The following is a 26,325-nucleotide window of genomic DNA, read 5'->3' on the forward strand; positions in this document are numbered from 1 at the left end:
GGGGAAAAATATTTGCAAATCATATATCCAACAAGGGGTTAATCTCCATAATATATAAAGAACTCACACAACTCAACAACAAAAAAAAACAAACAATCCAATCAAAAAATTGGCAGAAGAGGAGACATGAACAGATATTTCTCCAAAGAAGATATACTGATGGCCAATAGGCACATGAAAAGATGCTCATCATTGCTGATCATCTGGGAAATGCAAATCAAAACTACACTAAGATATCACCTTACACCCGTTAGAATGACAAAAATATGTAAAACTAATAGCAACAAATGTTGGACAGATTGCGGAGAAAAAGGAACCCTCATACACTGCTGGTGGGAATGCAAACTGGTGCAGCCACTATGGAAAACAGTATGGAGATTTCTCAAAAAACTAAAAATAGAACTACCATACGATCCAGCCATCCCACTACTGGGTATTTATCCAAAAAGCCTGAAGTCAGCAATCCCAAAAGTCCTGTGCACCCCAATGTTTATTGCAGCACTGTTTACAATAGCCAAGACGTGGAAGCAACCTAAGTGCCCATCAACAGACAAATGGATAAAGAAGATGGGGTACATATATACAATGGAATACTACTCAGCTGCAAAACAGAACAAAATCATTCCATTTGCAATAACATGGATGGACCTTGAGAGAATTATGTTAAGTGAAATAAGCCAGCGAGAGACAGATAATCTGTGTATGACTCCACTCATATGAGGAATTTAAAACTATGGACCAAGAACAGTTTAGTGGATACCAGGGGAAAGGTGGGGTGGGGGGTGGGCACAAAGGGTGAAGTGGTGCACCTACAACATGACTGACAAACATTAATGTACAACTGAAATTTCACAAGATTGTAACCTATCAATAACTCAATAAAAAAAAATAATAACAAAAAAAATAGGGAAGAGCAATGAATTCGTAAATATTTTTTGTGGGTTTTCCACCGCAACGAACTCTTACTCCAGTATCTTTTTCACCAACACTTTGTTAAGAAAGTTTGAAACACACATTTTACTGCAAAAAAAAAAAAAAAAAAAATTGGCAGAAGATATGAACAGGCATTTTTCCAAAGAAGATATACAGATGGTCAATAGGCACATGAAAAGATGTTCAACATCACTAACTATTAGGGAAATGCAGATAAAAACTGCAATGAGATATCACCTGACGCCTGTTAGAATGACGATAATTACCAAGACAAAAAATAACAAATGTTGGAGAGGGTGTGGAGAAAAAGGAACCCTCATACAGTGCTGGTGGGAATGCAAACTGGTGCAGCCACTATGGAAAACATTATAGATATTTCTCAAAAAATTAAAAAGAGAAATACCATATGACGTAGCTATCCCACTACTGGGTATTTATCCAAAGAACTTGAAATCAACAATTCAAAGAGGGGCCGGCCCCGTGGCCGAGTGGTTAAGTTCACATGCTTCACTTCGGCGGGCAGGGTTTCGCTGGTTCAGATCCTGGGCGCAGACATGATACAGCTCATCAAGCCACCCTGAGGCGGCATCCCATATGACACAGCTAGAAGGACCCACAACTAAAACAAATATACAACTATGTACCGGGCGCGCTTTGGGGAGAAAAAGGAAAAATAAAATCTTTAAAAAAAAAAAAACAATACAAAGAGACTTATGCCCTATGTTCACTGCAGCATTATTCACAATAGCCAAGATGTGGAAGCAACCCAAGTACCCATAGACTGATGATTGGATAAAGAAGATGTGGTGTATATATATATATATATATATATATATACAATAGAATACTTTTCAGCCATAAAAAAAAGAGAAAATTGTCCCACTTGCAACAACATGGATAGACCTTAAGGGTTTTATGTTAAGTGAAATAAGCCAGGCAGAGAAAGACAAACACCGTATGATTTCAGTCACATGTGGAAGATAAACACATGGATAAAGACAACAGATTATTGGTTACCAGAGGGGAAGGGGTTGGAGATGGGCAAAAGGGTTAAAGGGGCACACTTCTATGGTGATGGATAAAAATTAGAGTATTGTTGGTGAGCACGATGCAGTCTATACAGAAACTGATATATAATGATGTACACCTGATATTACACAATGCTAGAAACCATTATAACCTCAATGAAATAACTGAAGGGAAAAAAAAGAACAGGTGTGACCAGGGAGGAGACGGATGTTGTCAACACAAAGAAACTGGAATGATTACATCTTAAAAATCATCAAAAGGACAGCCGTACAACTCTGTGAATATACCTAAAACCACCAAATTGTATACTTGGAGTGTGCAAATCATATGGTATGTGAATTATACCTCAAGAAAGCGTTATATTTTTTTAAATTATACAAAGGAAACAATTCATACTCTATTTCAATAAAAAGTGGTTTCTCCTTAAAAGGAGCTCTCGTTAGGAAGAGGTGCAGGGTGAAGAGAGCTGAGGCAATGTGTTCCAGAAGGAGCCAGGCTCTGTATTCCCCTCTTGGGCCCTCAGTTTCCCCATCTGGAGGCAGGAGAGCACAGGGGCAAAGAGCGTCAGGTAAGCAACTAGAGAAACCTGGGCTTCAGTCCACCACCAACTAGAGTGAGACCTAACTTCTTTGAGCTTCCATTTCCCCATCTGCAAAATGGAGGTGATAACAGCAGGCACACTTGAAGATTCCAGGGAGCATTTAAATGCGGTAATACAGGTAAAATGCTCTGGACACTGCCTGGCACCTGAGCTCGATGATGAGTCTCGAGACAGCAGGGGGAATACTGTCTCTCAGCTTGCAGAGGAGTCTGTGGAGGTTAAAGTGGAGTCGATCTGCAAAGGTTTCAGCAGTTCCCAACACAGTGTCCGCACGGGCTCAGGATGTTTCAGCCCCACCAGTCCTGACAGCAGCAATTCATCCACAGATCTGAGGAGCTGCCCTCAACAGACAACGTCCTCTTCAAAAGGTCAAGGGAGTTAAACAGATATTTGACACAAGAGGAAAGCCAGGCCACAAATCAGTGGAAAAATTCACTGCCTTCCTGGAAGTTTAAAAAACCTTAAATGGCCACAGTGAAGGTACTTTATGAACATGTTAAACTGGAAAAATTGAATTGAAAACATGTAGTGTAGAGTTGGTGGGGATATGAGGAACCAGCTGCATCACTGTAGTTTCCTCTTTCTCCAGGTCTCCCGTCTGGTAAAGTGCCGTCACGTTGTAGGAGGTACCAAGCCACTCACTTACTCCACCTACTGACCGCAGGGTCTGGAGACAAGTCACAAAATTTGAAAAAAATGTTGTCTGACCAAAGATTTTTCACAGTAGGTCCATTATGGATAGAAAAAAAAAAAGAAAGAAAGAAACCACTTTAATATCACCCAAAAGGCAGGGGGTAAAAAAACCAGAATATTTGGGAGCTTTTTTAAATGGCCAGCAGTGGGCCACTTCAATACTTTGAAACTGTGTGACCACAGGTTGTCTGTTTCTTGTTTATACCTCTGCAAAAAGGTCATGGAAAAACACGATGGAGAAAGACAAACAGATGAGAATAATTTTCAGGAGTCAGTGCAGCATAACAGCTAACAGCATAGACTCTGGGTTCAAATCCTGGCTCTACTGCCAATCAGCTGTGTGACCTTGAACACCTCTCTTCACCTCTCTGTGCCTCAGTTTCCTCACCTGGAAAATGGGGATGATAACAGTACCTATCTCAAAGAGTTGCTGTGAAAAGGGAATGAAATAAGACATGTAAAGACATACAGACGCATGACAGGAACACAGGAAGGTGCTTAATGTCACAAATCATCAGGGAAACGCAAAATCAAAACCACAATAAGATATCACTTCACACCTGTCAGAACGGCTATCATCAAAAAGACAAGTGATAACAAGTGTCGGTGAGGATGTGGAGAAAAGGAAAACTCGTGTGCACTGTTGGTAGGAATGCAAATTGGTACAGTCACTATGACAAACACTACGGAGGTTCCTCAAAAGTTTACAAATTTTTTTGTAACTACCATATGATTCAGCACTTCTGGATGTTTATCCCAAGAAAATGAAAACACTAACTCGAAAAGACATCTGGATTCCCATGTTCATTGCAGCATGATTGTCAATAGCCAAGATACGGAAACAGCCTAACCTGGATGAAGAAGATGTGGTACATATACACAAAAGAATGCTACTCAGCCATAAAAAGACAAAATTGTGCCATCTGCAACAACATGGATGGACTTGAAGGCATTGCGCTAAGTGAAAATCAGACAGAGAAAGACCAACACAGTATGATCTCACTTACATGCGGAATCCAAAAAACAAAAAAACTCAGTTCACAGATACAGAGAAGAGAGTGGTGGTTGCCAGAGGCGGAGGAGGGGTGGGGGGGAAATGAGTGAAGAAGGTCAAATGTACAAACTTCCAGTTATAAAATAAATAAGTCATGGAGATGTCGTGCACAGCGTGGTGACTACAGTTACTAATACTGTATTGTATATTTGAAAGTTACGATGAGAGTAGAGGAAATTCTCATCATAAGAAAAAATAACTTTGTAACTACTAGATTTATTGTGGTGATCATTTCGAAAGATACAAATTTGGAGTCATTACGTTGTACACCTGAAACTAATATCATGTTCTATGTCAATTATACCTCAATAAAAAAAAGAGCAAAAAAATAGATATGTTCCCTGACACATGAAAGTACTCGATACATACTAACAATTACTCTTCTGCAAAGCTGACTCAGTTCCTAAATTCTAAGTCTTAAAAATGGAAGAAAGCAGAGAAAGAGATTAAGGAAGGAGGTAACGAGGAAGCAAAAGGAACAGTAAACACACTTGTCAGATGGCACATCATGGTGTGGCATAAGGAGCACTGAGGAGGGTCAGCAAGCCCAGGCGTGGGTGTGGGCTCAGCAAAGGCTGGCTGTGTGACAGTGAGCAAGGCGCGTTCCCTCTCTGAGCCTGGGTTTCTCACATCCAGCCCTTTACAAGTTCTATGTTTCTGGAGAGAAGAGCAAAGCGGTAGAAGACGGTAGCGAAGCTCTAGGACCCAGACGCCCACTTACCCGAGCAAGAGGGGCAGCAGTCCCCGGGGGGCACGGAGGGGTCGGAGCAGGCCGGCTGGCAGGGGATCCTCTCACAGGTCACCTCTCCCAGCTGAGGAAGCAGAAGGACACACACGAGGAAGCCCAGGGCATCTCATCTGCCCAGAGCAGCCCCCGCAAGGGACCCACAGAAACATCCCAGAACAGTGGCTGCAGTGCCTCATGAAGCCAAACACAGCGGGGCCACCTTAAGGAAACCCCAAAGAGGGAGGGGACCGGCAAATCCACGGGTATTCCAGCAGGTGATAAAGTTGAAGAACCGCAGAAGGAAGCTGGGCTTCCGTTGGCTAAGGGGCTCCGAGTTTTGCAAAGGGACGAGAGGCAAGAAGGAGCCTCTGGCCGCGCAGCTCCAGGTGTCCCAGATCCAGCTCACCTGGCACGTGCACTGGGTACAGGGCTCATCGTCCAGGGTGAACACCTGTCCATTCACCACCTTCCTTCCCTCATAGTTGCAGTCTGCAGGGGCAGAGGACACAGGGGCCCGTGAGCGCCAAGGCCCACCCAGGGGCCTCGAAGGTGGGGCAGCCGGTCCCACTCACCTCGGCACACGGGGCAGCACTCGCCATCAGGGTGGAAAGGGTAGGTGCAGGTGACAGGACAGTCCACGGGCGAGCAGGCCACTGAGCCCAGCTGCAGGACACAGAAAACGCACAAGGCCCTTCGTTATGGGCGGCTAATGGGACTCTCGGGAAAGACAGGTCACACAGCCATTGAGTGCCCTTCAGAGCCACATGGTCATCTCCCTGTGCCTCGGCTCCCACCTAGCAGATGGAGATGATGGTGGTACCCAAAGATAGGATTCTCGTGCCGATCGAGTTCATGCATCTGAGGGGCTGAAGGCAGGGACCGGCACAGTGAGAACTCGATAATGTGAGTTTATTAAAGATGCCAGTACCAAGTCCTGGGCTTGCGTCCTTCACCTGCACCCCCAGGAAGAACCCCTGGGCCACACTGTATAACGTAAGGAGCCGGCCCCCAAGATGCCCCTGGTCACCCAGAAGCAGAGGATTTTTGCGGGCAGGGCAAAGATGCACCCTGGGCGGGGCTGGACAGAGCTGACTTTCACCATGACCCAGAAGTGACCTTTCTCTTGGAGGCCTCTGGATTTTGCCTCCAGGGTTCAGGAGCTGATGGCAGTCCCTAGGGAGTTTCCGCAGACAGGGTTCAGGTCTGAGTGGTCCGTACCAGGCAGATGCAGCTCAGACACGGGTCCAGCACAGACGGGAAGGTCTGGTTGTTGTAGAAGATTCTGCCTGTGTAGGTGCAGCCTGGCAGAGAGAGCACGAGGTGAGCGCCGGCCAGGGGATGGCCAGTGACCAGGCTCCCGCCAAGGCGAAGCTCCACAGCTTATCTGGGTAGCAAAGGTCAGGCTAACTGGCTCCCCAGGCAGGCACTCCAGGGTTGGGGAAGAGACAGAACACACGTCTGGATTGGGTGCTGACTTTTTCCATGCTGGATTCAGCAAGGGGATCAAAGTGTCTTCATTTCAGGGTTCTCCCCACAGCAGCCTCAGGCCAGAGGAACTGGGAGACACTACTCGGGTGCCAGGCACCACGGCCATCCTCTCTGCTCCTCCCCGCTCAGCCAAACCCCAGACCTTCCAGAACCTTCCCCCATACCTCTCCCGTCTCTGCTTCTCATGCCACCTTGATGACATTTATCACATACGGGCCAGTATGGAAGCAGGTAATGCGAGAGTAGGGAAATATTTTATAAGAAAAAAATATATATGTATTATATGTTAGATATAGATATCTGTTATAGATACAGATGTACAGATACAGACACACAGACATAGACGTACAGATTTAGATACTGGTATATAACGAAAAGGGACTAGAGGGGCTGGCCCCATGGCCGAGTGGTTAAGATTGTGTGCTCCGCTTTGGCAGTCTGGGGTTGGCCAGTTCAGATCCTGGGCACAGACCTACACACCACTCATCAAGCCATGCTGTGGTGGCGTCCCACATAGAAAAACTAGAATGACCTACAACTAGGCTATACAACCAGGTACTGGGGCTTTGGGGAGAAAAAAAAAGAGGAAGATGGGCAACAGATGTTAGCTCAGGGCCAATCTTCTTTAAAAAAAAAAAGAATGAACTTCGCATACTTCCTCCCCACCAAAAAAAAAGGGACTAGAAAGACAAAACTATGAGGTTAAAAGTGATCTGGGACTCTTTTTATTTATTTTTTTTGATTTTTGTATTTTCTAAATGTTCTATAATAAAATATTACTTTTGAAATAATGGAAAAGGCAAAAATTACTATTAAACATAAAGCGTAGGGGGCTGGCCTGGTAGCAGAGCAGTTAAGTTCACACGCTCCGCTTCAGTGGCCCAGGGTTCGTGGGTTCGGATCCAGGCATGGACCTACACACTGCTCATCAAGCCATGCTGTGGTGGCGTCCCACATACAAAATAGAGGAAGACTGGCACAGATGTTAGCTCAGGGACAATCTTCCTCAAGCAAAAAGAGGAAGATTGGCAACAAATGTTAGCTCAGGGCCAATCTTCCTCATCAAAAAAATAAATAAAGTATCATTTTTATTCTCTCTCCCTGTTCTCTGACCACAAGTATGGTTCCTTTACCTTCCCCCACCCCCACATAGACTGTGAGCTCTGCATATCTTCATATCTGCTTCCAGCACCCAGACTGGGCCTGCCTTGGGCAAATGGACATCTCTGAGCCTCAGTTTTCTCACCTGTAAAATGGGGTTGCCCCTTGGGGTTGTTGTGAGGATGACCTGAGGTGAAGAATGTGTGGTGCTTTGCCCAGAGGAGCCTGGTGCAGGGCGAGCCTGGATGCGGGGGCTCCCCGAGAAGCCCTGCTTGTTGGACCACCCCCTCTCATCCCAGGACAGGGAATTACCTGCTGAACAGTCAGGGCAGCACTGTCCAGGGATCCGAATCGGGTGAGGGCAGGAGTCCACGCAGTCTGTCCTCCTGCAGCTCACTGAGCCATCTGCCTGGAGGAAGGAGGACCTTCACCCAGACCCCACCTGTGACCCCAGTCCCCGCCTCCCCACCCTGTTCCACACCCCCAGCCCCTACTAGAAAGGCAACGCTGCAAACAGGCCAAGGCTTGCCCTGAAGGGCGCCACGCTGCAGCTGGGAGGAGGTAGACCTCCCCGGAGAAGGACTAGCTTCTCGGGAAGGGGGGGGGGGTGGTGAGCCTTCCAGAAAGGCTTCGATATCCAAGGAGAGGGAAGGTCAGAGCTGGGTTTGGTCTCCTCGGCTTCCTGTCCTCTCCAGCAGCAGCTAAGGCTGCACCATCACCCCCTCCAAATTCTTCTCTCAGCATTTCCCTGGAACCCTGGCTCACCCCAAACTTATGGAGTACAACAAAATCCTATTTTTATAGAAAACTATTCCACCGGAAGTGTCTATTTCAGCAGACGAAAGCACCATACACAGTTTCTTTTTTTTTTTCCTAAGAATATCAATGTTTATGAAACTTTTGTGTTACTTTCTTGTAATACGAGTGCCCTCAATGAGTCATAAAGAAGAAAAAAAGGCCTCGAATGCACTTTCCTCCCAACTCTAATTCCAATGAAATGCTCCGAGTTTTGCAAGGTCTAAGGCACATCAAAGTACTTGAGAGCTGTGCTCCCACACTAATGTGCGCACGAGTCACCGGGGGATTAAAATGCAGATTCTGAGTCTGGGCAGCCTTGAGATTCTGCACGTCCCAGGCTCCCGGCTGATGCTGACGACACTGCTGGTGCAGGGACCTCATGTTGAGAAATAAAGCTCTAAGCTCTAAGAGAGTAAACGCTCTTTTAAAGTACAGCCATGCATCACTCAACGACGGGGATGCATCATGAGAAATGCATTCTTAGGCAATTTTGTCCTTGTGTGAACGTCACAGAGTGTACTGAAGGGAAACAAAATTTGCCACCCCAAAATGTGTCGCTTTATCAGGAGAATTATTTTAGGCTGATTATTTTTTTAAGAAACAAAAGACTCAACAGTTTTTCTTGTTACCTCCCTCTGAACTGCCTAAAAGAATTCAGATTAAAAAAACCTATCTCAGGAAGTGAGCCATCACCTTAGCATAATATGAACTAGGTGGTAGGGAAGAACCCAGAAAAGCCTATTTATTGGGTTCCCATCTATTCTTCTGTTTCTGTGTGGCCAAACACTTGTTTTCCAAATGTTTGCCGCTTTTCATCCACCTGTGAATTGCCTCCCTTCCCTTTGAAGCCCCTGACCCTCCCCACCCCCAACATCTTCTTTTGTCTTTTAGCTGAGGATGGTATTTAAGGTGACGGCTTCAGCCACTTTGGCGAGTTACCCGGTTTTCCTGGGTTTCTCCCATGTATACATGTTATTAAACTCTTGTTTGTTTTTCTCCTGTTAATCAGTCTCATGTCAATTTAATTCTTAGGCCGGCCAGAAGAACCTAGAGGGGGAGAGGAAAATTTCTTCCTCCCCTACAGCACTTACACAAACCTAGATGGCCTAGCTTACTCCACACCCAGGCTACACGGTACTAATCTTATGGGACCGCTGTCCTATATGCGGTCTGTCGTCGACCAAAACACCGTTATGCAATGCATGACTGTAGAAAGGAAAGTCAACGTGTACTTAATGAGCTAAAACAATCGTGTTTCTTGACAAGTAGCTGTGTTTGCATTTCTGTCGATCTGACTCTAAAACTCACGCATCCTCTCCTTATCCATTTATGACGAGGTGAAGTCACACGGTTCACGTTAATGAAGGAAACACTGCAATTTCACAGAAAAGGCCTGAACGACTAGACCGCGGCTGCCCCAGTGCCCTCAGTTATCCGTGCCCGGGGAAAATCTGCTAATAGGACTCCTAATTCCATCTCCTTATACCAGCGCTCCCGGCACAAGCACAGCTCTTAAGGCAGCCTGCCCAGATCCGTTGTCCCGAAAAATCTACCAAGACAGAATAAACTGGATCCCAACCCATTCAGTAAAAATGGAACTTGATAGCATGGGAGGGAGACTGAGGGCAGGCCTGAGATGGCCCAGCTCCTGGAGGGGCAGGGATGCTGGCCCCGGAGGGCCCCAGGGAGGTGGGGGACAGCCAGGAAAGCAGCTGAAGGCGCGCAGGTTGTCATTCACCTGGCAGATGCATAACTCACAGGGATCACCAGGAGACCAGATCTGTCCAATGGGAAACTCGACCCCGTTGTCGTCAAGAGAGCAGCCTGGCCAGGGGACAGTGAGGGAGAAAGGCCGAGTGGGCAAAAGTGCCGAGGAGAGCCCTGAATGCCCGCAGGACCTGCAGCGCCGCCCCACCAAGGACAGACACCTCTGCTTACTCAGGCTGTGTAGATGGCTCCCGGGGTAGACATGCACCGACCTTCTTGGACCCAGGGGATGCCCACAGCTGCCAGCCTGGCTCCCTTGTTTAGTGGATTTTCCCGCCAAACAAGCACCTGGTATATGTGGGCACCCTCACACAAACACACACTTACATATACACCCACAAACACATGCATTCACATGCACAGAAACCACTCACACGCAGGCACACTCACACAGATATAACAGACATACACACAGACAGCACTCACACACAAATATACTTGCAGACACGCATGCACACCAAGAGTCTCAGCGGGCGAAGCCCAGCCTCACTCCTCGCAGGCATCCAGGCCCTGTGTCGGGGGCAGCCCTGGGCTGCAGGGCGGGGCAGCCCTCACCTGTCATGGGCGCGGGCTCCCTGCAGGTGAAGCAGCACTGTCCAGGGCCCAGCCACCACTCCTCGCGGGGGCAATCCAGTTCCGGACACGGCGTGAAGGAACATTCCACCTCCCCACTCTGGAAGAGAGCCAAGGAGCATGCACCAGGGAGGGCGCCATCACCCTCCCAAAAGAGACAAAGAAATCAGCAGTAGGGGGAGGAAGGGCGAGTCCTTCCCTGGAGGCTGGGGTGAGGCTGGGAGAGAGTCCTGGGGATGTGCTGGCTATTTGGCTAGGGGGATGCCGGCCTGTCCTTGCTGCAGCCCCCAGCATCTCCTCCCCTGACCTCTGCAACAGTTTCCTGCTCTCTCTCCTATCTGTTCTCACTCTGCAGCCAGAGAACTTTTTCATGCACCAATCTGATCGTATCACCCACCACTTAAAACTCTCCCAGGGCTCTGCCAGGTCCTAAGCCCTCTGCCTGGCTGGTAAAGCCCGCCATGACTGAGTCTGAGGAAGAGGCCGTCGCCCCCACAGACGCCCTCCCCTGAGTACCGCCCCTGGCTGATGGGGGCAGCATCCTCCAGGTGCCTGGATGGTTCCTTCACCCCCACTCGCTGGGGAGCAAGGACAGCTGACGTGTGCGGGGCGATGTCAGAGCCCAGCTCCCTGGCCTCTGGACACGCCCATCTCTGCCGTGCAACTCACACTCCCCAGCTCCCATGGAATCAGCCACATACCCCGTCTTCGCCTGTCCTGCTTCCCTCGCCGCTTTCTCCTGAAAGCACGCCGGGAAATCACTTCCACAGGAATGCCCCCACCCCCGCACCAGCCCTGCTTCTCAGAACGCAACCCAAACGCGATCTCTGCCTGCAGCATCTCTTGCCTGACTCCAGTCTCTCTCGAGTTCTGTGCTCCAGCCAGAATGGACACCTTCAAGCCTCAGAACACGCCGCGCTCTCTCCCACCCCTGCCTTCTGCCTCTGCAGGGCCCTCTGCCAGGCACACCGGCCTCAGCTCCTCCCCTGATTAGTCCGAGTCTTCCTTCAGGTCTCCACTTAGCATTCCTCCCTCCAAGAAGGCTTCTGGTTAGGAGCCCTGGTCCCCTGTTCATGGCCCACTTAGACTCTGGGCCCCCTGACAGAAGGGACTGGGCTTTCCTGTGCTTAGTCGTGTCCCTGGCACTTGGCATTGTTCCAGGCACACAGTAGGTGCTCTAAATAGCACTGCTGAAGGATGAACTTCAAGGGGACTGAGGTGAAGGCAGGTCCCTTTAGTTCCTTTGCTGCCTCAGTCTCCCTTTTGCTGCATGGCAGCTCCTCTTCTGGTCAAGGCATCCTGGAAAAATCCTGAGCCCTGCCCCCTCCCATCACCCACTCAGTCAGCCCCCTACCTGGCAGACACAGGTCGTACATTCATCACCAACCCCACTGAACACGGCCCCGTCCGCATACCACTGGCCGTGGAAGTAGCATGTCACTGCGGAGGAGAAAGGGAGAGCAGCTCAAGGTCTTTGGGCTGAGAAAGCTAAAGAAAAAGGGGAACAAATGGGTGGGGGGGCCCTCGGGAAGCTAACCCTCCCACAACCCTCCACGGCACATCCCGCCCCCAAGAACCTACTCACTTCCCCCCTCCGAACCCCCAACAAAAATACGCTATTACTTAAAAACTGACAGAGAATGAATCACACAGAAAATAAGATCCTTAACAAAAAAGGCAGGGGAAGCCCCGAATAATTAAATGCAGGAGAAAAGAAGAAAGGAAAAAAGACGGCCCCCAACACCTCAGACAAGGTCTGGGAATGACGCCATCCCCTGGAGGCTGGGAGGATTCTGTGAGAGCCTCTCACCTGAAGATCCTCCACAGGTAAAAAGAAAAAAAAACAGCCTAAAACCTGGCCAGGTCCACCCAGCTGTAGTCAGACTGCCCTGGGTTCAAATCTCAGCTACATGCTCATTAAGAAGCGACTTTAAGGGCTGGCCCCGTGGCCGAGCGGCTAAGTTCGCGCGCTCCGCTGCAGGCGGCCCAGTGTTTCGTTAGTTCGAATCCTGGGCGCGGACATGGCACTGCTCATCAGACCATGCTGAGGCAGCGTCCCACATGCCACAACTAGAAGAACCCACAACGAAGAATACACAACTATGTACCGGGGGGCTTTAGGGAGAAACAGGAAAAAATAAAATCTTTAAAAAAAAAAAAAAAAAAAGAAGCGACTTTAAGATACTTAAGCTCTCTAACCCTCAGTCTTCTCATCTGTACAATGGGGTCGTAACAGTTCCCACTTCCTAGGAACTGTGTTGCCTATTCCAAAAATGTTTTAATTCAAAATCATATGACATTTCAGAGTTCAGAGAGAAATATTTAAAAAGAACACCAGCTTTGAAACCAGGGACACTTGAGTTCAAGCTCTGCTCCTTTACTAACTGGATGGGTGTCTTTGGGCCAGGACTTGGCCCCTCTGAACGTCAGTTTCCTCATCTATAAAATGGAGCTATGAAAAGAGCTCCCTCAGAGCTGTGTCATCCGGATCCAATGAGATCAAGGGCTGGCAAGCGCCCCACACCACAGGCACAGAGCCGGCAGGGACTATTCGTAATGGTGATGAGGTCATACCGGGAAAAGAGAACCACATTTCCAACAAAGGACCGACTCATTAGCGGGGAAGAGGAGACCCCCCTCCCAGTCTGCCCAGACAGAGCACTGCCAAGGGTGGACTCCAACCCCTGCCTGACTGCGTTGAAGTTGCCGCCCAGGGCAGGGGGCAGGCCAGGCTGTGAGCCCAGTCTAGCATCCGAACCACTGTGTGCACAGTAGGTGCTCAATTAAAACAGGCATTTTTGAAATGCTTCCCTTGAGCTGAGTTTCTAAAGCAGAAATCAATCTCCCTCTCTCCTCCACTCACCTCGCCCCCAAAAAACACACTCAAAAGACACCCCTCACACACACACACACACACACACAGAAAAAGGCTAAATTCTCCCCACCCCACCCCCCAGGAGTCCTTACCTGGAACACAAGTACAGCAATCCGACTTCGGGGAGGTCTGACAGGGGCCCGGAGGACACTCCGGGGAGATGCAGGACACATTCCCAGCCTGAGGAGGGACAGATGGTGGAGGGTGGGGGAGGGGAAGGAGAAGACCCAGCTCCACGGCCCTTCAGGCCCATCAAGAGCCAGCTCATTCCGTTGCCCGCCACACCTCAAGTTTCCTGTCCAACACGACAGCCTCCCGAAGGAAGCCATCCAAGACCTTTAAATGCCACCGTGGTCACCAGGACAGTCTGCAGGGGCTGTTCCCGGTCTTTATTAAGGTGTGGCTTAGAACAACCCCCTTTCCAACTCGCAGGGCAGACGGGAGAGCAGAACACGCTGCCTTCCTTGTGAAGACCAACGTGCCTCGCCTTCCACAGCACACCCTTCCATGGCATATGGTGGAAGGATGCCGAGCAGCAGAGAACAGACGTTCCTCCACCAGACACCTTCCTGAGCCTCTGTGTTTTGAACCAAGTGACTATATTGGCTATTCAAAGCATTAAATTTAAAACACAATTTTAAAAATTTGAAATTAAGACCAAAAAGCCTCCGGCTTTGGAGCCAGCCAGACCTGAGTTCCAGCGTCTGCTCCTCCACTCAGGAGTCGTGTGACTTTGGGCAAAGTACATCACCTCTCTCAGCCTCGGTCTCGCTATCTGTGAGCAGAGCTGCAAGCCGCACCTCTGTTGGGGGTTGCTGAGGATCACATGAAACGAGATGATCCCAGAAAGGGCTTGGCCGCTGCACATGTGCGGCACACAGGAAGAGCTTAATAAAATATGGCAGTGGCTGTCTACGTACCCCCACCCTCACCCCAGCCGCCTTACATTGCAGCTTCCACCATCGCTGCCAGACCAGGGGCTGCTTTTAAAGATGGTCTGAGGGTGGCAGTGGACAGAGTGCTGGTGGACAGAGCCCGGGCTTTGGATACAGGCAGACCTCAGCTCAAATCCCAGCCTCAGTCTTTCCCAGTAGAATAGGGACCATAAAGCCAACCCTGAATAGCTGCCAGGAACCTCAGAGGAGGAAAGAGATGAAAAGCACCAAGCCCCATGCCTGGTACACACTGGGTGCTCATAATAGAATCCCTGTGACAGCATCTGGCAGTGTCTGGCACATAGTAGGTGCTTAATAACTATTCTTGGAGGACTGAATCTGCCTAAAGCAAAACATTCTTAACAAGCTGAGTCTGGTAATGAGCCTTCTCCCTCCCAAATGTGGATGCCTTTATTGTGCTGGCAAATATTTTGCCTGGAGAGAAAAACAGGCTCCCCAGTGGGAAGTTTCCAAGGGAGTTTCATCCACTCCCCTTCCTAGACAGATGGACCCTGTCTGCCTGTTGGCTCCCTTCTGCTCAGCAGAAGCTTCCCTAACTCCACAGACCTGTAGCGTTCGCATTTCCCCCACGCTTTAAAAGTCGACAGGTTCCGACCAAAATCCACAACCTGAGAACTCTCCCTCCGTTCAATAGGCTCACCTTTAACATCGGGTCTTTCCCCTTCCTCTAAACCCCCAAAGGTTAAGAAAACACCCCTGAGGCTTCAGGGATCCTGCGATACTTACCAGGCAGACACAGACGGTGCAGTTCTGGTTGGGAGGTGAAAACACATCCCCTTCGGCTCGGATGACGCCACTGTGAAAACAGCCTTTGAAAGACAAACAGGAGTGGAGGCATCAGACCTCTTCAAAGGAGAGGAAGCTTGAGGTCTCATGGCTTTTCCAGGCAGAATGTACCTGGAACCTTCTCTCACTGGCCAGGATGCCCCAGAAGTGGCAGATCCAAGTACCCAGAACCGTGTGGTCCTAAGACCCCTGGAGAACTAGCAGGAGCCACCTGCATAGGATGCCCCAGGATGGTTCCATTCGTGTCTCATAAACCCAGAACTGTATTGGGAGCCTGGGTTTTTATTCCCATACGGCAGGAAAAGCAATCAGACAGCTCTGGGTTCAGAACCTGGCCTGCCCCTTCAGTTACCGAAGTGGCCTTGGACATGTCACTTAACCTCTCTGGGCCTCAGTTGTCTTTACCGTAAAATGGAAATACCACCATGTGCCCTGCAGGGGACTTAGAAGGAGCCACAACCTCTGATGTGAAGTATCCAGCACTTTATATTTAGGGCTCAGTACATAGGAGAGACACTATTAAAGGTCACAATCATCATTAAGAAAATCAATAAGTGCATTTTCAGTCTGACCCTTAGGAAGACTTTTTCACTGCTGCTCAAAGGGCAGCAACCTCGGCTCCTTATCACCAAGAGCTTCAAGAAATGCAGACGCTCCGGCCCCTCCCCAGATTTACTGAAGGAGACTCTGCATTTTTAACGAGATCCCCAGCGATTCCCACGCAGCATGGTTTTGAGGAGCCCTGTTGAAAGGACTTGTTAAGATTTGGGGTCTTTATCTAACAGCAATGGGAAGCAAATGAAAAACTGTAAGCAGATGGTGGGAGAGAACTGGAAAGGGGGCAGAGTTTACAAAGCATTACACCTCGGGCGGTAGGAGGCGAACTGGCCGGCGGGGGGGGGGGGCGGAGGAGACTGCAGAGCAGATTTGGAAAAACTCCTTGAGGGTTTTAATAAACGAACGAAGCTCAAAAAGGATCCTCCAAAGATGAGAAGTTCCCCTTGAGGGATATCACAGCACAGACCAGTGGTTCTCAAAGTGTGGGCCCTGGACCAGCGGCATCAGCATCCCCTGGGGACTTGGTAGAAATGCAAATTCCCGGGCTCTGCCCCACACCTGCTAAATCAGAGGCTCTGGGGGCGGGGCCCAGGGATTACCCTTCAGGTGATTCTGATGTACACAGAAGTTGGCGAACAGCCTTTCAGCTGCAGAACGGCTGGGGAAGAGAAGAGGCAGGACCATGTGGGGCACACCCAGCCTCCCGTGGACCAGCTCCCACCTGTACATGATGGGCAGCACCCTCCATCTCCGGAGGGAATTGGGTGGGAACAAGCAGCTTCACACGTCACCTTTTCACAGGTCACCTCCCCATCCTGGAAGCAAAAGCAGGAGTTCCAGCCACCACAAGGCCCCAGACACCAGACCAGGGCAGCCCTGAGGACCACTCACACCCACCTCGCACCAGCACTGGGAACACCCAGGGTCTGTCCAGTGGCTCCCTGACTCATACATGGTTCCCAGGTGCCAGCAGGCAGAGGGCCCTGGTGCCAGCCGCGTGGCCGCAGGGCCCCTGGGCAAGGAAGGGGTCATCACCGCTTTCTCCTGGAGTTGTGAGGGAGGTCTGAGGGTCCCCAGCCGGGAGGCACTAGGCACTGAGGTGGACAGCAGCCATGTCGCGGCAGAAGGGGAGGATGTGGGTAGTGCAGGGGTGGGAGAGGGCAAGCGGGTGGTCCTGACTCCCGTTGGGGGCCCGGGAGCCCCGGAAGGAGTGCTGTGTCCTGGGGAGAGGGCAGGCCGGCCCGCCTCTGGAAGCAGCAATAGCATCTTCGGCGGGTGCTGCAGGGGCTGCAGGATGGCGGATGGGGCCAGCACGGCTTTCGGGAAAGCTGAAACGGAAGCACAGGGGTCTCTTGAGGGAGGCAGCAGGGGCAGGAGGCGAGACTGAGGGGCCTGGACTCAGCTCCTCCACGGCAAATCACTAAATGGCCCTGGGCCAGTCTCTTCGTCAACAGAACGGGTCTAAAACCACCAGTTCCACCCTAAACTGCTGGGGCTATGGGGACGATCACAGAAGAAGATTGGTGGAAAAGTCCCACATGAGCAGGCCGAAGTTACAAGTTGAGAGTGGGTCCCCTGCTCCCCCACCCGGATGTGGCTTCTCAGGAGGGGATGCTGAGGCTCTGGATGAAGGAACAGCTCAGGGAAAACTCGCCATCGCCACGGACTAGAAAAGGCACCGTCAGTATTTATATGACATTATACGTATGTTTATAGGCACGCTGTTAAAGTCGGGCAGAGTGATCTGACACCACACTGTCCAAAGTGTTCCTGGGAGCCCAGGTTACTGGGACTCCTGTGTCACACGCTCCTCTATCATTTTTTTTTCCCCTTATTCCATTTGGGGGACAACACAAGGGCTAAGGAAACAGTGAAATGCAAGGGGAGGAAGAATGGATAAAGAAGCGGAAGGAGGAAGGGAGGAAAAATGTGAACTGTTGGAAATAAGATGAGTTGAAAAGAGTGGGTGGAAAAGGAAGAGGGCCTGGCGCCGGGAGGGCGGGGCCTGGGGCTTGGTGGGCGGGCCTAGGCTCTTGGAGGGCGGGGGCTGAGGCTTGGAGGGCGGGGTTCGTTGCTGGAAGAGAGGAGCCTGGGGCTTAGGGCGGGGCCCTGCGCTGGTAGGGCGGGGCCTAGGGCTGAGAGGGCGGGGCCTGGAGGCAAGAGGCGGGGCCTGGCACCAGGGATAAGGCCCCTGGAGGGCGGGGCTGGGCGCTGGGTGGGAGAAGGCCGGGCTGGGAGGGCCGGGCCTGGAGGCGGGGTCTGGCACCCGGGACAGGGCCTGGCGCTGGGAGGGCGGAGCCCAGGACCCAGAGGGCGGGGCCGGGAGCCAGGAAGGCGGGGCTGGAGGCTCACCTTCACAGGACACGCGGTCAGCTCGGAGCCTGAAGCCAGGTCGGCATGTGCACAGGAAGCTACCCACGGTATTATGGCAGGAATGATGACAGACTCGCCTCTCCAGCGGCCTCCGACACTCGTTTACATCTGCAGGAGAGCCTCGCTGCCGACAGCTGCCTTGTCGGGGCTACTTGACCCTTCCTCCATCCCTTAGCCCAAAAGGCTGGAGGAGTCTCCCTGCCATGTTCTTATGGGGTCCATCCCTGCCCCAGGGTGTGGGATGTGACTCAGATGTCTGGGAGTGGGGCTGAAATCTAATGCGAGCCCCCTGGAGAGGTTCATACATCCAGGAGGCATTTAATGGATGCCCCAGTGACTCATCCCCCAGCAGTACACAGCAATGATTAAGAGCTGGCTGGTGGGGATGAGCCTGGCTGGGAATCTCATCTCCAAACTTTCCACCATCCCAAGTGTCAGGTGACGGGGCCCTTCTGGAAAAGAGTCTCCAACATCCCAGCACTGCTCAAGGTGGGCTTCAGGACGAATACCAAACTCCACTAGAACAAGGTCTTTTTTCAGGCCCATGGGACCCCACCTTCAACCCATGAGCCAGGCTCAAGCCAAACATGCCAATCCCTTTCTGGAAATTTCTGCTAATGGGCTGAGAAAACAGGGGTCTCCTTCTAAACCAGAGGAACCAAGACATAACGTGCTTTATTTACCAAGGGGAGCAAAGGCAGCCAAGAAAATGGGTGAGCAGAGAGGAATCCTTGGGGTGTATCTGGGAGAGGGGTGGAAGAGAAACATAACAGGATGAAAGTGGCATGTGGCCTGGAAAAGTCCAAGAGGGTCTTCCATGAGCAGCCATGCCAACCCCAGGGAAAGGCAGGCCCTGAGCAAGGGCTCAAGCATTAGCAGGCTCCAGGGAACCAGGAGGTCCACACCGCTGACCTCTTCCTGACCCTGGGCTCACCCTGTCCATTTTCCTGATTGGCAGCCTAAGTGTGAAGACAACAGGGTCCTCCGGACCTTACCTACACAGGAGTGCCGGTTGCCATGGAGATGGAAGCCAGTTCGACAGGAACACCTGTAGCTGCCGATGCTGTTTTTACATCTCTGCTGGCAGGGAGTCCCCAGGCATTCATCAGTGTCTGGAAGGGAACAGGACAAGGCTGGAGCTGACTTCCACACAGAGTTTTGGAGAAATGTGGTCCCTCTTCCTCTCTCATCACCATCTCCTACCCCACTCAGGGCTGTGGGGGAACATCTTAACCCCTCTCTGGACCAGCCCACTTCTCTCCACCCTCACTGCTATATACCCTAGCCCGGGACCACTTTTGTCTCTAGTTGGAGAATAACCACAAACTCATGTGCCTCCCTGCCTCTCCGTCCCTGTGTTCCTTCCGAGCCATCCTCTACACAACCTCCAGGATGTTCGGACCAAAGGGCACCTGTGATCAGCCCACTCTGCCTAAAAGCTTTCCGTGATTCCCACAAGCACCAATGCTGCACCAGAGCACAGGAGCCCCCGGCTGCCTTTCCCACCCCCTTCGCTGCCCCTCGCCTTTGCTCTGTCTTAAATTCTTGCCATCTTCCAAAGGCACCACACTCCGGTGGGCCTCCTCCTTTCCCTATGTTCTCTTGTCTGCCTAAAATGCCTTTCTGTCTTGTCTGGCTGGAAAACTCCTACTCCTACCTCAAAACTCATCTTCTATAGCACCTCCTCTGTCAAAGCCTCCCCATGGTGTTGTTTGAAATTGTGAAAATCTGGAAATAATCTACATGTTCACTAATAAAAGAAGAGTTCATAAACTCTTAGTAAGTTAGTAAAATATGGGGTGTTTACACAGCAAAGTACCAGGCAGTAGTTAAAAAGAACAAGGCAGGTCTGTTTAAAACGCCCTGATATGGAGAGATCTTCAGAACAGCTTGTTGAGGGGAAAAAAGGCAAGCAGAGGAGTGACTGGCTTCAAAGCCCAGGTCCAACCTGATCTTGAGCAAATAATTTAATTTCTTTAAGCCTCAGTGTTCCTAACAGAAACACAAAAATAAACAGTACCAACTTCATAGGATAATTTTGAGGATGAAATGAGAACATGCATGTAAAGTGCTCAGGATGGTACCGAGAACACAGGAGTTCATCAAGGGCTCGTCTCTGATTATCATATCTCTGTACGTGCATATGTGCATATGGACACACACTGGGGAGAGGCAGGCAGCGCACACATCAGATCGATAACCAAGTGCTGTGGATGCACTGTGTCCCCCCCAAGTTCCTATGTTCAAGTCCTAACCCCCACTGTGATGCCATTTGGAGGTGGGGCCTTTGGGAGGTCATTAGGTTTAGATGAGGTTATGAGGGTGGGGCCCTCCTGATGGAATTGGCCCCTATAAGAAGAGCTGGCTCTATCTCTCCGCCCTGTGAGGACACAGTGAGAAGGTGGCCATCTGCAAGCCGGGAAGAGAGCCCTCCCCAGTGACCAAATGGGCCAGCACCTTCATCTCAGAACTGTGAGAATAAACAGTTGTTGTCGAAGCCACCCGGTCCACAGTATTTTGTTATAGCCACCCGAGGAAACTAAGACACCACGCTTATTCTCTGAAGAGAACAGAGGCTGGCAGTGGGAAAGAGGGCCCGGAGCTAGTGCCGTGACATTTAGAACTTTTAAAGTAATTTATGAAAGTTTCAAACACATAAAAAAATAATACCACAGTATCAAGGGGAGCTTCTGTCTTAGCTGCCTTATGAAAGAGAGAATGCTTCCTTACATAACTTCTGTAAACATAAGTCATCTTTACAGAATGAGCAATTATTTTGAAAGGTCCCTCTCATCGGGCACACTTCGGAACAAAGATTTCTTCTCTTCCCTGGGTTCCCAATGCCTCCATCCCTCGGCACAACCTCGCTGTTCGTCCCCTTGCCACCAGGCTGGGGAGCTGGAGGGCCAGATGTTTGCTAACTCACCCTGTGTCTCCAGAGCCTGGCCCAGCGCTGGGCAGCTGAACAAATGAATGTGTGAATGAATGACCCCAGCACAGCGTACCTCTCCCACACTCCACCCCACCCCCAGACCTGCTCACAGCCCCTCCCTCTCAGCCCTCCCTCTTTTCTGTGGCCTCGTCCCTCCAGCTAGTCTGATCCGCCCTGCCCCTAGCTCTCCCAAGTCCTCTCTTTTCTTTCTTTTTTTTTTTTTATGAGGAAGATTGGACCTGAGCTAATATCCGTCGCCAATCCTCCTCTTTTTGCTCAAAGAAGAGTGGCCCTGAGCTAACATCTATGCCAGTCTTCCTCTGCTTTATGTGGAATGCCGCCACAGCAGGGCTTGAGAGTGGTGCTAGTTCCACACCCAGGATCCGAACCTGCAAACCCCAGGCCGCCAAAATGGAGGGAGTGAACTTAACCACTCAGCCACGGAGCCTAGGCCTCTCCTTCATCCCCATCCCCCCCACCCTGCAAGAATGGCAGCAGCAGCTTCTAGCGATTCGTGGCGTAGAGCAAGGACCCTAGAGTCAGACATGCCGGGATTCAAGCTGACTCCAGCTCATACAGATGGAACCGCCATGGACAAGCCTCGGTTTCCCCATCCTTCAAACAGAGATGATAACAGTGTCTCCTTCAGAGGACTATAGGGATGCGATAATATATGGAGAGCACATTTTGGACCTGGCAGGGCCGCGCATTCCACTTCAGAGCCCAGCAGCAGTGGTCCCAGCATCGTCCTTACCCTCTCTGAGCTGCTCACCTTGGCAGCTGTGGCGGTCGGCTGACAGCTGCATGCCTGGCCCACACTCACACACAAACCCGCCTTCTGTGTTCACGCAGTGGCCCTCACAAGAGGAGCTTAAACATTCGTCGATGTCTGGGGAGAGAGAAAACATCCTTGCACAGCCCACTCTGAACATGTTGGGGTGCAGGGGGAAACTCTACCCCCCAAAGCCCCCGTGCCCACACCGGGCCTTCCTTCGGCCCCACCCCAGGAAGAAAGAGCAGGCACCAGGAGAGTCATCCAGCTATAAGGGAACCCCAGAAAGGAGAGGTGCAGGGGCCAGGCCCCTCCTTTTTGACCCACGCAGACCAGAAGACAGAGAGAATGCTGAGACAGACCCCCATCCGACGGCCCCACCCACGGAACAACCCCAAAAGGGCAGAGGGTAGTGGGCAGGAAGGCTGATGAAAGCCCCTTAAATGTTTATTGAGCACTGCCCGTGTGCAGCAGACCTGGAGGGGGCCGCTGAGGACACAAATGTGACTAAGACATGGCGCTCACTCTCCAGATGGTTACAGTCTGATAACGTGGCAGCCACGACACACACCCACGAGAGGCCAGCACTTGGCCGGGTGATATCTGCCCCACTGGGGAACGCCCGGCCACAGCAGGTGTGCGCTGGAGGACAGAGGGGCTGAGGGGACCAGGAGGCATCAGGAGGAGGGGGCCATCAAGTGGAGAGAGTCTGAGGGGCTTCTGGAAAGCACAGAGAATGCCCTGGGCCCAGAGTGACTGAAGCTCGGGTTCCTGTCGGGGCAGTGGGGGTGGGGGCTGGAGAGGTAGGTTAAGCCTCGGCTGTGGGTGCAATGGAGTCCTTCTGCCCGGGGTGCGGTGACTGGATCCCAGTGGTGCTTTAGGAAGATTCAGGCCTGAGGGGTGAGGGGAGCTCGGAGACAGAACTCCCCACCCCTACTTCATGGCATCCCTTCCTCAAATAAGAACCACGGCGGCTCTTGAGGACCTACAGGATCAGCTCTGCCCACTCCAGTCTCCCCTCCCCGGCCACCATGCCCACTGGATGACTCCCTTCTCCTTACCCGCACTTCCCACGGGCAGACCCTTCAGTATGACACCCACCGCCTCTGAGAAGCCCACCCTGACCAACCCCATCCCACTGGGATCCCTCGAGGCCCCCTGCCCTGCCCTTGCTTTGACATTGTTCCCTGGCTTTTCCTTGGTCCCATTTGCCTCTGCAAGGAGACGTGTGTGTGGAAAGGGCTCCCCAGCAAAGATAAGAATCAGGGGAGGACAAATTACTTCAATTTCCTGAAGGGGACGGTGCCATGAGCCCCAAGCACCAAAACTCCTTTAGTGAGACCCCGGACCCAACAGTTCTCCTTCTGGGAATAATCAGAGAGGCCGACACGAAGTGTCTTTTTTGAAGCATTATTTATAGTAGTGAAACATTGCAGACAAGCTAAATGAGGGCTAGCAGAGAGCTAGGTACTTAAATTACAGTGGCCATGAACGCAGCTGTTAAAAATTACATAGTAAAGACTCTTTTGTGCTCACAATATAAAGTTTAGTGAGAAAAATAATGAAAAAAAACTATAAAGTATGATCCCAGTTTTAGAAAACACACAGATCCGTCTGCCTAACACACACATACACACAGGTACACTCACTCGCAAACACAGACACACCCAGAGAAAAGGGCAGAAAAATAACTTCATTTTAGTAACAAATATCTCCGGGTAGGAACTTCTGGACCATGCTTATTTCCACTTTTCTTTTACTTTCCAAATGTTCCAAAATAAGTTATTTTTTTACTTTTATATTCAGAGGAAGAAATATTATTTTTACAAAGTCAAACCTCAGCAAAAAGCTTTCGCCTCTCTGGACAGATATGCAAGAAATTGGTCACAGTGGTTGCCCCTGGGGAAGGTGACAGACTTTGCACGTCAGAACTTTTTCAAATCACGAGCAAATAATACGTTTATAAAATGAGTATTGAATGTCACCCTCCTGGCATGTTTCAAATGTCACTTTCCCAAGGGCGGCTTCTGTGGTCAACGCCACCTCCAGTCCCGGTCACCCGTCCTTCAGTGGGCCCTGGCACATTGCACTTCACCAGTTGCAGTCCCATTATATGAGACTGTCATTGTCCTTACTCGTCTCCCTTCCCCATATTAGAAGCAACATGACAGTGGGGAGGGACTAACTGCCCTCGTAACCCCAGCCGCTAGCTCGGTTCCTGGCCAGGAGAGGTACTCAGTAAATATTTGCGACAGAGCAGAAGGGACTATTTCTTTGCTTTGCAGGCCCACTCTCAAACTTCAGAGCCGGTCCAGGCTCAGCTTCGCCCCCCATCTCTCTGGAGATCATCCTGGCAGGACAGGGAGGACGCAGAATTCCCGCCCGCCCCCTCCCCCACTTCTCCCAGGTCTCTCACCGGTACACCTGATGCCGACAGCTGTCTCTGTCATCAAGAAGCCCACCGGGCACACTCGGGCCACCTCCTGACAGCCGCCGTGGTTACAGGTAAGGTCACAGCCATACTCCCCGCAGGGTCCATGGGCTTCTAAAACAGAAACCGCGCGTGTGAGCATGAGCCATGAAAAGTCCCAGCCACCCTTGCCTCCCGGGGCTGCCTCCAAAATTCTTGGGAAGGTGGCTCTGGAGGCAAACAGGCTTGAGTTAAATCCAGCTCTGCCACTTCCTAGCCAGGTAACCCCGGGGCAGCCACTAATCTCTGTGCCTCAGTTTCCTCATCTATAAACTAGGCATGAGAATGCCTACCTAATCAAGTTGTTTGAAGATGATACGATAGGCTACATCTCAAGGGCCCAGTGCCTGACACAGAATCCCAGGGTTAACAGAGTTCTTCCCATCAGCCATTGCCCGCCCCCAGCTACCTGGGCAGGTGGCCCCTTGCTCTCCATCCTGGCAGGAACAGACGTTGGGAGCGATGCAGATGCCACTCCCACAGCCAAAGGAGCAGAGGGCTGAGAGGAGAAATGCAGGTGAGAGAGTGGGGGCTGGGGCGCCCCATCAAGGAATGAGCGCCCTGCTGTGGAGGATGTTTGGGGCACAGGGACGGGCACTTACGAAGGGTGCAGTGCCCACTGCCCATGGAGGGCGCCCAGCCAGGGCAGCAGCCACTCCCGAACCCCGAAAGGCAGACGTGGGGGCCCAGCCGGCGTCTGCAAAAGAGGAGAGAGCACTTTCCATGTTCTGTATCAGGGGAGGGATTGGTCTACAGGGCAGTGAAAGCCTCCAGTCAGCCGTCAACAAACAGTTCTCAAGACACCCACCACCACCCCAGCCCCAGAGGGACAGTGGGAAGTTTCAAAAGAAAAATGACCCAGACAGTTTCTTCTGGAGGCAGGACAAAGGCGTGAGAGAACAGACACCAGCCTCCCACAGATATATGCCACATGAACACACAGCAAAGAGCGGCCAGGAGAGAGGGTCCTTAGAGACTGCAATGGATGCAGATCCCGGAGCTGGCTGCCTCAGGGCCTTTGCACTTGCAGTTCCCTTTATCAGGAAGGTTCCTCTTCTCAGCTCACTCCCTCCTTTCACCCCGATCTTTCTGTTCATGTCACTGTCTCAGAGAAGCCCTTCTCTTCACCCTTACTTTATTCTTCTTCATAACACTCACTTCCTGGGACATTAAATTACTTATTAATTTGTCAATCTGTTCATTGTCTGTCCCCCCTACCATTCCCTGAGGACAAGGGCTTCCTCTTTTGTTCATCTCAGCACCCAGAGCAGTGGCCAGCACACAGTAGGTGCTCCATAAATGGCTGTTGAGGGAAAGGTTGAGAAGGGAAGCCAGTAGAAGACAGGAAGAGGAAGGACAGCTCCAGAGGGGCTGGAGAGACGTCCCTCCCCCGGTGACATCTCTGGGGAGCAGGTGACGGTACCAGCGAGCTGCCCAGAGGAGTGAAGGGGACCCAGTGTGCCCCATGCTGGGCGAGGCACAACAGTACAGCCATGAACAAGACACTGTCCCCAGCTTCAAGGGACGTTGGGCAGACAAGGTGATAACAAGGTAGTGTGACAAGTGCCACAACAAAACAGGCTATGGAGCCCCCGAGAGGGTTAGTGGTGGTCTCCTGGATGGACAGCACTAGGCTGGGGCAGGAGAGAGGAATAGCAGCGGCCGGTGGGAATGGAGGAGGGGAGAGGGTGCTCCAGGCAGAGGGAACAGCCCCTGCACAGGCCCGGCGGGAGACAGAGCCAATGACGGGAACTAGTTCTGGGATGGGCTGGGCAGAGGGTGATGAAGTCCAGCCTGAGTGGCACCGGGAATCTCGGCAACAGAATAGGGACAAGAAAA

The 26,325-nt window shown here is 51.3% G+C and overlaps 1 protein-coding gene across 4 annotated transcripts in view; it reads right to left on the reverse strand.

Annotated features, from left to right (window-relative positions):
• VWCE (von Willebrand factor C and EGF domains) overlaps positions 1 to 26,325 on the reverse strand; it is a 37,265-nt gene that overhangs the window by 7,257 nt on the left and 3,683 nt on the right. Inside the window, exons 2-20 of one of the 4 annotated variants that reach the window (XM_044750250.2) lie at positions 25,089 to 25,183; positions 24,896 to 24,985; positions 24,433 to 24,561; positions 22,017 to 22,133; positions 19,308 to 19,424; positions 18,292 to 18,420; positions 16,837 to 17,267; positions 16,661 to 16,754; positions 15,322 to 15,404; positions 13,732 to 13,819; positions 12,119 to 12,204; positions 10,747 to 10,864; positions 10,183 to 10,248; positions 7,939 to 8,031; positions 6,690 to 6,716; positions 6,256 to 6,338; positions 5,610 to 5,700; positions 5,444 to 5,526; positions 5,032 to 5,122 (exon numbers count right to left, since the gene is read on the reverse strand). In XM_044750250.2, coding sequence (XP_044606185.2) covers positions 5,032 to 5,122; positions 5,444 to 5,526; positions 5,610 to 5,700; positions 6,256 to 6,338; positions 6,690 to 6,716; positions 7,939 to 8,031; positions 10,183 to 10,248; positions 10,747 to 10,864; positions 12,119 to 12,204; positions 13,732 to 13,819; positions 15,322 to 15,404; positions 16,661 to 16,754; positions 16,837 to 17,267; positions 18,292 to 18,420; positions 19,308 to 19,424; positions 22,017 to 22,133; positions 24,433 to 24,561; positions 24,896 to 24,985; positions 25,089 to 25,183 — 2,111 coding nt within the window. Of the gene's footprint in view, positions 1 to 5,031; positions 5,123 to 5,443; positions 5,527 to 5,609; positions 5,701 to 6,255; positions 6,339 to 6,689; positions 6,717 to 7,938; positions 8,036 to 10,162; positions 10,249 to 10,746; positions 10,865 to 12,118; positions 12,205 to 13,731; positions 13,820 to 15,321; positions 15,405 to 16,660; positions 16,755 to 16,836; positions 17,268 to 18,291; positions 18,421 to 19,307; positions 19,425 to 22,016; positions 22,134 to 24,432; positions 24,562 to 24,895; positions 24,986 to 25,088; positions 25,184 to 26,325 lie in introns of all 4 variants that reach the window. The other 3 variants (XM_044750249.2, XM_014866922.3, XM_014866920.3) reach the window with 3 other exon arrangements.

The sequence above is a fragment of the Equus asinus genome, chromosome 17 (genome assembly GCF_041296235.1).
Source record: "Equus asinus isolate D_3611 breed Donkey chromosome 17, EquAss-T2T_v2, whole genome shotgun sequence".
NCBI classification, from domain to species: Eukaryota; Metazoa; Chordata; class Mammalia; order Perissodactyla; family Equidae; genus Equus; species Equus asinus.